Raw genomic sequence first — 14,266 nt, forward strand, 5'->3', positions numbered from 1 at the left:
AAAGGAAATCGTAAACAAAACAAAAAGACAATCTACAGAATGGGAGAAAATATTTGCAAATGATGCTACATACAAGGGCTTAATTTCCAAAATATACAAACAGCTTAATATCTAAAAAACAAACAACCCAATCAAAAAATGGGCAGAAGATCTAAATAGACACTTCCCCAAAGAAGACATATAGATGGCCAACAGGCATCTATGAAAAGATGCTCAGTATCACCAATTATTAGAGAAATGCAAATCAAAACTAAAATGAGATATTACCTCTCACCAGTCAGAATGGCCATCATTAAAAAGTCTACAAATAATAAATGCTAGAGAGGGTGTGGAGAAAAAGGAGCCCTCCTACACTGTTGGTGGGAATATAAATTGGTGCAGCCACTCTGGAGAACAGTATGGAGGTTCCTTAAAAAACCAAAAATAGAGCTACTGTATGATCCACCAAATCCCACTCCTGGGCATATATCCAGAGAAAACTATAATTTGAAAAGATACAGGCACCCCAGTATTCATAGCAGCACTATATACAATAGCCAAGGCATGGGAGCAACCTAAATGTCCATAGACAGATGAATGGCTAGAGAAGATGTGGTATGTGTGTGTGTGTGTGTGTGTGTGTGTATGTGTGTGTGTACACACACATACACACACACACACACACACTGGAATACTACTCAACCATAAAAAAGAATGAAATAATGCCATTTGCAGCAACATGGATGGACCTAGAGATTATCATATTAAGTGAAGTAAGTCAGAGAAAGACAAGTATCATATGATATCACTCACATGTGGAATCTAAACAAAATGATACAAATGAACTTATTTACAAAACAGAAATAGACTCACAGACATAGAAAACAAACTTATGGTTACCAAAGGGATAGCAGGGGTTGGGGGAGACATAAATCAGGAGTTTAGGATTAACATATATATGCTACTGTATATAAAATAGGTAAACAACAAGGACCTCCTGCATAGCACAGGGAAGTATACTCAATATCTTATAATAACCTATAATAGAAAACAATCTGGAAAAGAATATACATATATGTATAACTCAATCACTTTGCTATACAATTAAAACTAACACAATATTGTAAATTAACTATACTTCAATTTTTAAAAAATGTAAAAGGAAAAAGTATAGGGGCCTTCTACCTCAGTGAAATTTCTAGGAGTCCAGTGACATGGGGCATGTTGAGTTATCCCTTCTAAGGTGAAATATAAGTTGTTACACCTGGCCTGTCCTACAGCTAAAAAGAGGCAAAATATATCGTCGGCTTCTTTGGATTTTAGAAACAACCTATTTCTCATTTGGATGTGTTACTCCAGCCCATTTACCAAGTGACCTGAATACTGCTAGTTTTGCATGGGGCTCAGAGTGGGAGGAGGCTCTGCAACAGGTTCAGCATTGGAAGCTGCTCTGCTACTTAGACCATATGATCAAGCAGGTCCAATAGCGTTTGAAGTATCAGTGACAGATAAGAGATGCTATTTGGCCCCTTTGGCAGGCCCTTTGTAGGTGACTTGTAGCACAGGGCATTAGGATTTTGGAGCAAAGCCCAAAGCCCTGCCATCCTCTGTAGATAACTACTGTCCTTTTGAGAAACAGCTCATGGCCTGCTACTGTGCCTTAGTAGAGAGACACAATGATTAACCACGGGCCACCAAGTTACCATGTGACCTGAGCTGCCCATCATGAGCTGGGTGTTATCTGATCCACCAGCCATAACGTTGGGCATGCACAGCAGCACTCCATCATCAAATGGAAGGGGTATATACATGATTGGGCCTGAGAAGTCCCTGAAGGCACAAGTAAGTTACACGAAGGCATGGCCCAAGTACTCATGGTCCCCACTCCTACTAAACTACTTTCTTTCACCTTGTACCTGTGGCCTTATAGCGAGTTGACAGGGGAAGAGAAGACTTACCTTGTTTACAGATCGTTTTGTATGATATTCAGGTGCTACCCAAAAGTGGACAGCTCTAGCACTATAGTCCCTTTATAGTCCCTGAAGAACACTGGTGAAGGAAAATTGTCTGACTGGGCAGAACTTGAAGCATTGTACCTGGTTGTTATTTTGCTTGTGAGGAGAAATGGCCGGTTGTGTGATTATATATCAATTCATGGGCTGTATAGCCAATGGTATGGCTGAGACTTGGAAGGAATATTTTTGGAAAATTGGTGACAAGGATGTTTGGGGAAGAGGGATGTGGATAAATCTCTCTGAATAAGCAAAAAAATGGAAATATATTTGTGTCCCATGTGAATACTTACCAAAGAGTGGCCTCAGGAGAGGAGGATTTTAATAATCAACTGGATAGGATGACCTGTTCTGTGGATATCAGTCGGCCTCTTTCCCCAGCCACCCCTGCCATCACCCACGGGGCTCATGAACAAAGTGGCCATGGTAGCATGGATGGAGGTTGTGTATGGGCTCAGCAAAATAAATTTCCACTCACCATGGCCAACCTGCCCAGTCTGCACTGAGCCTCTGATACAGCACCATTCCCCAAGATGATTAGCCAGCTGCCTGGTGGCAGGTTGATTATGTTGGACCACTTCCATCACGAAAAGGGCAGCAACTTGTTCTTACTGGACTAGATACTTACTGTGGATACAGAGTTGCCTTCCCTGCATATGTGGCTTCTGCAAAAACTACCATCCATGAACTTAACAGAATGCTTTATCCACCATCACAGCATTCCACACAGAATTGCAGAATTGCTTCTGATTAAGGAACTCACTTCCTAACAAATGCAATGCAGCAGTGGGCCCGTGTCCATGGAATTCACTTGTCTTATCATGTTCCCCACCATCCTGAAGCAGCTGGCTTGATAGTAAAAATATAATTATTGCTACTTACTTTTTTTTTTTTTTTTTTGCGGTACGCGGGCCTCTCACTGTTGTGGCCTCTCCCATTGCGGAGCACAGGCTCCGGACGCGCAGGCTCCGGACGCGCAGGCTCAGCGGCCATGGCTCACGGGCCCAGCCGCTCCGCGTCACGTGGGATCTTCCTGGACCGGGGCATGAACCCGCGTCCCCTGCATCGGCAGGCGGACTCTCAACCACTGCGCCACCAGGGAAGCCCGCTACTTACTTTTAAGGAGCCTAATTTCTAATCTAGTATCTTTAGTGCCTAGCACAATCCTTGCAATATAAAGGTCCTGAATAATTATTCGTTAAGTCTAATTAACCCGAAATAGAGTTTACAGAGTTACTAGAATAGATTGATTTGATATATAAAATTTGAGCATGTTATTGTTATTATGAACATGGTCTCTAAATATTGATAGTTTACTGGGTTTCTAAATATTTTCCTGTTGCTTTGTAAATTTGGTTTGTTTTATACCACCTTTTGGTTTGTTTAGTAGTTTTTGAGATTTATTATTTTTCTGTCATATACAAAACCATTCCTCCCTCTGCTACCCCCTTTCCATAGTTGATAGCCATTTGCCAGTCAGATATTTTCTTTTTAATGTCTTAATATTTAAAATTTCCACTAATCACCTATTTAGTTTCTCACTTGTATCTTAAAACATAACAAGTTAGAGTCATATCTCCTTCTGCTTCAGTAACTCTGGGCAGGAAGCCACTGCGCTGGTCAAAAGTCACTTGAACCATCTCCATCAAAATCACCTAAAGTACTTAGGGAAAATGCAGTTCCCTGGGGCCCTAAATTACACTGCTGATTGTTAGAATGTGAGCGGGATAAGCACCAAGAATTTGCATCTTTAACAAGCTCTCCAGGGGATTACTAAAGTTTAAGAATCATTGTACTAAGCAGTGTCCTCAACCTTTTTTCCCCTTAAGTACCTATCCCAAACACAATGCAAATATAAAAGCAAAAACCTTTGCAATTTCAAATACCTAAGACAATCCATTGATTTCACTTTCCCAAAACTACTTATATGGAAGGAAGCTAGTTTTAAAGTAAAGGTTTTTAAAAGTTGAGGGAAATTTTATTATTTCATTTGTGGATTACTTCTCTAATAAATGATTACCTCAGTTAGTAGCTTTATTTCTGGTAAACTTCATCCTTTCAATATCTTCAGGTTTCTTTTTTTAGGATTTTTGCATTTGTTCTCTTTCCCATAGCGTAACATACGTGTGTGTGTAATCATAATAAATAGTTTTTCTTCATTGAATATAAAATTTCAAAACATTTTAAGATGAATTGACCATGTTAGCGTCAAAGTTCATCAGTTTCATTTCTACATTTCTGCTAAGCTACTTAGAAGGTTAAACTAAAAATTTATGTTTAAATAGTTAAAATAAAATTTTCTAGTTCATTTAAAAATACTGATATTCATTGTTGTATATTCTAGGCATTTACACTGTTCGCTACACATTTCCTGGAACTATGCCATATAGATGTTCTATATCCTAATGTAGAAAATGTGCATTTTGAAGTTCAACATGTAAAGAACACCTCAAGAAATAAAGAAGCAATCTTGTATACCTACAAACTTTCTAAGGGACTTACAGAAGAAAAAAATTATGGTATTGCATATAGAAATTATATATATACACTGAAACACTACATATTCTTGTAAGACAAACTTTCTTCTCTTTACTTGACTGTCAGTCTAAGCAACTTTCCTTTTCATTCTTTTGAGTGCTTATATGATCTAAGACTGTATTTTCTATGTCAAACTCACATTTTATATATATTAAGCTTATTTTAAAACATGTTAACAGTAACTATGTAGAATTATAATACATGAAAGTCCCAGAAGTATAGTTTCTATCCTTAGAAAAATGTAATTAGTTTATATTTGCAAGTTATATAATGAATTGAAAATTATGTATTTCTTAGATACTCTTTCAGTAACAGCATCCCTCTGTTTTCAGATTCAGGGAACTTGATAACTAAATCTTAAGTCTTAAAATGGAATGTATTACCAAATTATGTGTGTTCATAAACTGGGTTAGATATTTTCTATCTAAATCATTTTGTGACATGTAAAGTGGCACAGATTGAGGGAATTTTCAGTTGAATTTTACACATAAAGTTCCAAAACTTATTTTAGCTATGAATGTGACATTTGTGAGGGTAAAAATAGCATCTTTGTTTTGCTATTTGAAATGGGAAAATCAAATGGATAACTTAATTTGTATCAGATGTTTAATCTTTGTAAGTCTCAGTTTCATCTATTAAATGGTGATATATGTGGATTTCTGAAGATTAAATGAATTATCAAATACAAACTGCCTAGCATAGTGCCTAGCAATTAGTAACTTCTAAATAAATGTTAGTGTTGCTTCTGTTGCCTCTAAAGCAATAAATAAACTATTAGCACAAAGTAGAAAGTCTGTAAGGCATTTACACAATAAAAATCTGGGAACATGAGAATACTAGTTGGTATTTGAATTTGCATGAAGAGTAGTCACCTACCATTATGTCTTCAGAGAAATTCTTCCCTCGTTGATCCGCTAGATAGATGAATATTCAGCTGTAGGCTTATCTCTGACTACACTTTCTTCTACCCTGAAAAACCTGTTATTTCCTTTGACCTATAAACCAACTGAATTTGTAGTTGGAATTTCAATGTTATTACTACCATTTGATTTTTTTATTACCTCTTTTCCTTTCCCTATCATGTTTTCTGCTATCTCAGAGGTATCTTCAGAGGTAATTGATATTCTAATTTGTCTTACATGTCTTAGCAAGTAATTAAATCTCATAATTGGTAAGTTGTCAGCCAGAACTTAGGGAAACTTAATTTTGAGAATTAAGTAGTTCATAAATACCTAAGAAAGGAAATTTAAGTCTGTGAAGAAAAGATTAATACTGATTAAGACAAACTTAACAAAACCAGCAATAATAATATTGAAGCCCCATTCTTGATAATTTTAGGATTAAAAGCTGCAGAGGTGTCGTCACTCCCACCATCAGTTGTCTTGGATGCCAAAGAAATCACAAGTCAAATAACCAGACAAATTTTGGTAAGAAACTCTTTAGCAATAAGAATTGTTTTTCAAATTCAAGAAAATACTTTTAGTGTACATTTTTATTATGGCCTCGGATCTAAATATATATAATTAATAATTAAAATATTTAAAACAAAAACCTAATTCCTAAATAAAGAAAATCCTTTTTACTTCTCAAAACTTTTTTGGTTTGATCTATTATAACTTTTCCCAGCATACCTGCTAATAAGATAGGAGACAAAAGTTAAACAGTTCAGTTCCTACTTGTTACTACACTGACTTTATGATAAGAAAAGAAATCTCTATAAAGTAAGCATTAAAAATCACTATGCACAACATTTTCATGTCTTTTTAAATAGTTTTCAAAGCTCTTCTATCCATTATCATATATAAGCCTCGTAACTCTTCATGAAGCAGTTAGGTCTAATAAAAGATAAATAATAAAGGTATTATTTTTATGTGCATTTTTACAGCTGAGGTTCATAGAGCTTAAGTGATTTGCTAGGAAGCAGTAGATCCAACACTGAATTCACATCTGTTAACTGAAAATTTGGAAATCCTTTTTCAGGTTTTTACATCAAGTTGCCTTATATTGTTTTAAGAATCCAGTGTGTTCAGTAAACTATGCTAGGTGCAGTATGAAATTTTCTTCAGTATTAACAGTTTCCTGTGTCTTTCACTCTTTCTTAACCTGCCTTCAATTTTTCTTTCGCATTCCTCAGTCTTTTGACCTCCTAGACTGCTTTTATGACTTTCCTTGCCTAACTACTCCATTGGAATTCCTTCGCCAGTAATTTTGGCAGTGCTTCACTTCTAAAGCACCTCTCATTACCTAGTTCTTCAGAATTCCTCTTGCCAAATTCCAATTATGGGCAACCTCTCCAGTAGCCTTCTAGGTTTTGGATTTCCTGATGCTGCTCAAAATATATTCAGGCTAATTTTAGCCACTGCGAATTTGTATATACTAACTTTGGGTGAATATTTTACTGAATAGTTTTTTCTTCTGTCCCATTAATCTATGTGGTTTCTTATAGTAAATCTTTCAAAATGTTTCTACTCTTCCTGAGCCCTCAATAACCTTACTCTCTACAAAAAAATTTACCTCCTATACTTTTTGAGAGACTTGAGGTCATCCTGGTGAGTCCTTGAACCTTTTCCTCCTTCAGAATTCTATTTTGGAATTTCTGTTTTTCACCTATTTCTCTTCCTTCCTATTTCAGAGGAAGAGATTACCTTTCAACCTTTTTTTTTTTTTTTTTTTTTTTTTGCGATACGGGGGCCTCTCACTGTTGTGGCCTCTCCCGTGTTGCAGAGCACAGGCTCCGGATGCGCAGGCTCAGCGGCCATGGCTCACGGGCCCAGCCGCTCCGCGGCATGTGGGATCTTACCGGACCGGGGCACGAACCTGCATCCCCTGCATCAGCAGGCGTACGCTCAACCACTGCGCCACCAGGGAAGCCCCTTTCAACCTTTTTAAGGTTAACTTTTCTACCTTCTTTCCATCTCGATTAAGATCAGTTTCTTCATCAGTTTCTTTTCTTCTTAGTGTTTTTTTCAGTGGCTTTTTTTTTTTCCCTATGAATATAGTTAAGTTTTTCCCAATAAATCTTTTTTTTTTTTACCTTCTCAAATTATATTTCTCTTCCTTTTACTGGCAATTTCCCAAGAGTAATCTATACTTGCTTCTTCCATTTTCCACTTGCAAACTGGATCTTGTCATCACTCCACAGAAAGTTTCCTCTTAAAAACTAACTATTCATAAAATCGTATGGCCTTTTTTTCACTTCTCATCTCCCTGTTCCCTCTACGGCATTTGCCACTACCCTTCTTTCCCTTTTCATAATTCTTCCCTGTCTTGGCTACTGTGGAATTGTCCTCTCCTGGATGTTCTTATTCTCCTACCCCTTTGATTATTACTTCTTTCCTTTCTTCACTAGTGCTTTATATTATTCCACCTACCAAACAGAAGTATTCCTAAGATTTTACCGTTGTTTCTTTGTTTAAAATTCTATACTCTTGGGCTTCCCTGGTGGCGCAGTGGTTGAGAGTCCGCTTGCCGATGCAGGGGACACGGGTTTGTGCCCCGATCCAGGAGGATCCCACATGCCGCAGAGCGGCTGGGCCTGTGAGCCATGGCCGCTAAGCCTGTGTGTCCAGAGCCTGTGCTCCGCAACGGGAGAGGTCACAACAGTAAGAGGCCCGCGTACCACAAAAAAACAAAAAACAAAAAAAAACTATACTCTTGCTGATCTCACCTTTCCTCAGCCTCCACTTTCATTTCTTTTTGACTCTGAATCTATATATTTTTATCCATATTTCTTCTTGAAATCTTAATTTATGTTTTCACTCTTCAGTAGGTTCGAAATTAAATTTATCATCTTTTGAAAAATCTTCTCATCTCTTCACTTTCAGATCTCCCAGTGACCCATCAGAGCTATGAATCCTTCTTCTTAATTACCTCTCATTAGGACTAAGCAGTAGGTTCTCTCTCTTTTCCAACCCATTCTACATACTTCTACAAGATTGTCTTCTAATGCATAGTTCTTATGTTGTTTCCTGCTCGGAAATTTTCAGTTGTGTCTTACCAAATAAAAGTTGAACTCCTTAGCCTAATGTTGAAAGTCTTCTATGATTATTTCTCAAAATGTAATCTGAGGATTACCTACGTTAGAATCACCTGGGATACTGAGTACCATCCCAGATTTTCAAGGGTCTCCTGTGGCTCAAGGATTTACATTTTTAACCAGTCTTCAGATGATTTTTAAGCAAACTAAAGTTTGTTAACTACTGCTTTATGATCTCCCTTTGTTTACTACCTCAGTGTTGTATAACATTACTCAATTTAACTATAATGTACATTTCTGCCACATTGAATTGTCATTCCATCATTTTGACCTGATTGTGTACCATACTTTCTAATGTGTTTGTTCTCTCTGTTTCTTCCATCTGGAATGCCCTCCCTTCTAGGCTCTTCTATCCATCAAGATTCATTTCAAGTACTCCATCCTATTTAAGCTTTTCTTGACACAAGCTGGAAGTGAACTTTCTTTCCTCTGAACATTTTATATCCCTCTTATGGAACTTTTCATGATTAATCAGTTGCTCGTAAACATGTCTGTTTCACTGTAAGACTGAGCTTTTTGACTTCCATTATCATGTCAGGATGACATTTTTGTATGCCCCCATAGTCATGAATGCAAGTTATAGGGTCTGGAATATAGATAATAATAGATATTCAATAACTGTCATTTAAATAATAAACTGATAGTTGATCAATCAGTGTATCAAATAGATGGATGGATCAATATATGATAATCTTATTCTACCTCACGGAGTCGTATTCATTTTTCCTATAGTGAAAGTAGAGAAATATCTGGAATTCTTGGCTATTGAGGAGTTGAAGGGATTGTATTTCCTTTAGTGAATGGAAGCTAAGTCTTTACATAAATAGTTAAGATTGAAAATGCTGCTTCCTCTTTCTAGCTCAGGCAAAGAAATGAATGTAGAATTTTCTAGCTATACTCCCAACCCTGAAAGGAGGTATTCAAGGACTGAATTCTAAAGGTCTTCCAAAGTATTAGAAGATTCCCATTTTAAACATTATTTCTTGGGTATCCTTAAGTATAGTTTGTAAGTATAATTAAGACATAATTTCAACTAGCAATTTATGTTGCTTATTTTAAAAATGTAATTTACCCCTCAGGCAGTATTTTCTTTTAGGCTCTAGCAATCCTATATATGAACTGTTTTGAGGGACAAGCAGTTTACTGATGACCCATTCTGTCCACTAGTTTATCTGTTGGGGAATTAAAGTAGGAGATACAGAGTAGTACTCTGAGTGACATTTAAAATTATGAATACTGCATAGCAATGAGCAGAGTGCTATTTTCCCATACCTTTTTGATGAGAAAGTGTTTGTAGAACATAACTCTGTGGATTTTCTATTACTCTTTGGTGTTGTGTTATTTGACCATTTAGCAGATTTTTTTTTCATTGAGAAGTGGTTTTCAAGGATTAAGGATCTGTCATAAGGTAGTAAATACTCATGAGAAATGTCATTCTCCAAAATAATATTTATTTCTTCTGGTACATGATTAGCTAGTTGGATGGGGCTGACTTATCCAAAGGGATTGGTTAACCATTGAGTTCTTATTTCTATGAAAGGAGATAGAATATTGCCAAAATAAAAATGATAGTATTCATATTTTAATTTTTATCTATATTTTTTCAATAACAGCAAAGCCAAAGGAGTACCCCTGAGATGGAAAGACAGAGAGCTGTGTACCATCTAGCTACTAGGCTTGTTCAAACTGCTCGAAACTCTCAATTGGATCCAGAAAGTTTACGAACATATTTAAGTAATCTCAAAAAGAAGTATGAAGCAGATTTTCCCAGGGCTAAACAAGTTTCAGGAAACACTGAAGAATAATAACAACTCACATCTTATACTAATGAAATAATATGTCTTAATATGAGGAACCTAGAATTCATTTTTCCCGAGAGCAAAAGAAAGTAATATTTGCTAAATTTTGTATTTTAATTGAAAATTACATTATATTAACCTCATCTATATGTTCTATATAACCTCATCTATATGTTCTATATAATTACATTATATTAACCTCATCTATATGTTCTATATAAGAAAATATTTGTTATATAACTTAAAAAATGAGAACTATTTAAAGAACTGATTTTTATGTTAGAAAAAAGTGTAACGTGACGCTTTTTTCTCAATTATGAAACTTCATGTTAAGTTTATTTATATTTACAAGTTATGGTTTAAAATGTTATCATAAATAGTTTAGCTAAAAGAAATCTTTCTTTGCAGGTCTGAAAACTTAGGCGAGGTTTTCTTTTACACTGTTATTCAGAAGGAATATTTCTTTTACATTCTTATTATGACTCAATGATGTCTTAATTAATACACCCAAATTCCAACACTGGATGCTTCTGAAGTTTGTTAGAATGATACCAAGAATTTTAAAGTATTCTTTTTGGCATTCAGTATAGTTCTAAAAGGTGAAATTCAGCAAATAGATATTTTGTAATGCAGAGAGTGTTTCTGCGAGGAGTAGTTACCAAATAGCCAGGTGTTCCATTTTCTACTCACCAACTTCTTCTCTTTTCCCTTTTCCAAATTTTCATTTTTGACCATCTTTTTTAGGTGAGTAAACAAGGCAGCAGAAAGGTAATATTGATATGTTTGCCTTAATTGTTGGTTCACAAGGGAGCATTTTATAAAATTGTGTTTCCACAGGCATGTGGCTCACACCTTTTAGAGTTAACCCAACGGTCATTCTGGTTTTATAAATGGACAAAAGAAAATGGAAGACCATCAGTTGTTCAGTAACTGCAAAGAGCTGTTGTCTTCTCAAACACCTTATTTCTATAGTTCCGTCTCAGTAGAAGACTTACTCACATAATCTCAGCCCAAAGGCCTAAGGTAGGGAAATTACTCTTGGAAACTTAAGTGTCTGGAACTCAGGGTATACATTCAGTAAGCTGCAAGATTCATAGTTATTTGTATTACTGTGAATTACTATTACAAAAAATTGTTCACAGACTTATTAGGGCCCTATTTTTTGTTAATATATACATATTTTATTTTATAAAATGTAATACTAATATTTTTTACTTTATTCAGCATTCTAAGTACACATTAGTTGCCAGATATATTGAAAAAGTTATAATTTGAAATACACACATAATTTTTTTGAAAAATAATTGTAAATTAGTGTTAATAATTACATTAGATATATACTAAATGTCTTATTAGACTACTTCTATTTCCTATTCTCATGTTTTAGAAATAGAGCACCACAGTATTTGAATTTGACCATTAGTCACATTTAAATTCACAGCCTTTGAAATGAATTATATTTTATGCAGTCATTCCTAAAAGCAGTTAGATAATTTAGGTTTGTGGCAAATTTCTAGAAGGTACTGAGGAGGAAAAGGGAATGGCACATTGTTTGGGAGGGCAGGGAAGAAAAGGGAGGAAGCAATAACAGGGAGAAGGGGAGCTGGCTGCGGAAGAAAAACAGGCAAGCAGAGACAGGTGTGAAGTATTAAATATGCTGAATATCATTTACTCAAATGTATTAACTTCCCTTTACATTTAACCCTAATATTAAATTCCACTAGACTTTTAAGAAATTCTTCATCATCATTCTGCAGCTTTTGATGCAAAAATGGCAGCCAACCAATTAATCCCTTTTATTTTAGATTTGGAATACTGAAATAAAAATGGGTTTATATCTTCTTAAAATTAAATACTTTTTCTTCAGTCATTTTGTGTGTTGCCGAAACATGGAAAAGCAAATCAAATGCAGATATAATTATAAAGTCGTGGTACTATAGGATGGAGGTGAATGCTAGGAAGACAATCCATCCTTTAATTTTCAGGTCTATTTGCTCTACTCTTCAGTACCTCTTCGCCTTTGCCTTTCTCTAAAATGATAGATCATTATCTTATAATTCAGTCTTTTAAGATAAATGTCCATAATGTTTTAGCAAACTCCTTGAATTTCCATCTCAAAGCCATTCTTTTAGTCTGTTCCACCTTTCTCCTCACATAAAGTAATCTTCAAGTCTAGGGGTAAGGTATATGGGAGTAGAGGAAAAGGGCAGCTTATCCTCATGCCTAGGAAGTAATACATTTGTTTATTTTAAAATTTGCATAACAGTAAAATCTTTTTTGGTCTACAATTTTATGAATTTTGGCACATTTATGGATTCGTGGTACTACCACATTCAACATGCAGAACAGTTCTGTCACCACCAGATGATTCCCTTAGTACTGTCCCTTTGTAGCCAAATTCTTCCCTGACTCCTAACTTTAACCCAGCAATCACTGAGTATGGTTAAGCATTCCTTCCCTATAGTTTTGTTTTTACCAGTCATATAGCATGTAACCTTTTGAGACTGGCTTCTTTTACTGAGCATAATGTACTTTAGAATTTATCCATTTGGTTGTGCCTTTTAATTGCTGCCTGGTATTCCATTGTTTGTATGTACCACAGTTTATCCATTCACTCACTGAAGGACATTTAGGTTTCTAGTTTTTGGTGATTATGAATAAAGCTGTTATAAACATTTGTGTACAGATTTTTGTGTGAGTGTTAAGTTTTAATTTATCTAGGTTACATAGGAGTGGAATGGCCCTGTCATATTGTAAGTGTATATTTAACTTCATGAGAAGCCTGCAGACTCTTTTCCAGAGGGCTTATACCATTTTGCATTCCTGTCAGCCATGTATGAGAGGTCCAGTTTTCCCACATGTTCTTTAGTACTTGGTATATTGTCATTTTTTAAATTTTTTTTAGCCATTCTAATAGATATGTGGTGAGTAATGCATTTAAAATATTTTAAACCTATTCTGATCATTCTTTAGCAAGCAGTGATTTTTAAAAATCTTTTTTTCCTAAATTATTTTTTAGCTGCTTTTTAGTTTAACCTCTCTGGTAGCACATTTTTAAATCTTTCACTTCAAGCAAAAGTTTCAGAGTTCGGTAAAAAACTACCAAAAATATAATTCAATAATATTTATTATGGAACAGACTACGTACTATAGGTGCTAGGCGCACAAAAGATGTCTGACCTTGAGGTAGGCTTTTAAGGTGTAGTTAAGAAAAAAACGCATGTAGTAGGGTTGGAACACCATGTGATAAGTATGATAATAGAGGAACATAAGAAGGGTAGTAGCACAAAAAATGTTTACAGTTCTTTGTGGGTCAAGGGAGTTTAAAAGGTAGTAAAATATGTCAAGTGTTCAGGAAAGGAAGAGCATTTTAGATAAGGATCAGCATATGTAAAAGCAAAGAGATGTGAAACAGTAAGCAGCTTGGTTTAGCTGGGGGATAGAGTGCATATGAGAGTGGCAAAAAGATGAAGTAAGGGCTTTATATCAGTTTCTCCTTTAGATGACTGAAGAGTTTTAAGGTCTGTTGCTGGAGAGTGGAAGAGGGTGGTGGTGGTGGTAGAGGAATAACATGATAAGATTTCCATTTTAGAAAGATCATCTGGGTGGTAGCATAAATGGTTTTGGGATGTGTGGTTGAAACCAAGGAGACGAGATAGTTTAAGAAACTCTTTCAGTAGTGCAGAAGAGAATTGATGATTAAGGGTAGAAACAGTGAGAATGGAACAGGGTTGTGTGTGTGTGTGTGTGTGTGTGTGTGTGTAACGGAGGAGAATGGAGAGGATGGAGTGGCTGGTGGAGGAGAGAAGACATTGATTTGAAAGATATTAAGGAGATTTAGTGCTGATTAACCAGATTTAGCGATTCATGACTTATCCGATTTTTTAGTGAGGGGAAGGTGT

At 35.7% G+C, this 14,266-nt stretch overlaps 1 protein-coding gene across 1 annotated transcript in view; it reads left to right on the forward strand.

Moving 5' to 3' along the window:
* The window catches only part of MSH4 (mutS homolog 4), a 97,603-nt gene extending 86,394 nt beyond the window's left edge, over positions 1–11,209 (forward strand). Inside the window, exons 18-20 of the mRNA XM_027114100.1 lie at positions 4,336–4,510; positions 5,868–5,956; positions 10,179–11,209. Of these exons, the coding sequence (XP_026969901.1) occupies positions 4,336–4,510; positions 5,868–5,956; positions 10,179–10,370 (456 nt within the window). The 3' untranslated portion in view covers positions 10,371–11,209. The remainder of the gene's footprint in view (positions 1–4,335; positions 4,511–5,867; positions 5,957–10,178) is intronic.
* Positions 11,210–14,266: the final 3,057 nt, after the last annotated feature.

The sequence above is a fragment of the Aethalodelphis obliquidens genome, unplaced genomic scaffold (genome assembly GCF_003676395.1).
Source record: "Aethalodelphis obliquidens isolate GAN/ISIS:26980383/991018 unplaced genomic scaffold, ASM367639v1 scaffold13, whole genome shotgun sequence".
NCBI classification, from domain to species: domain Eukaryota; kingdom Metazoa; phylum Chordata; class Mammalia; order Artiodactyla; family Delphinidae; genus Aethalodelphis; species Aethalodelphis obliquidens.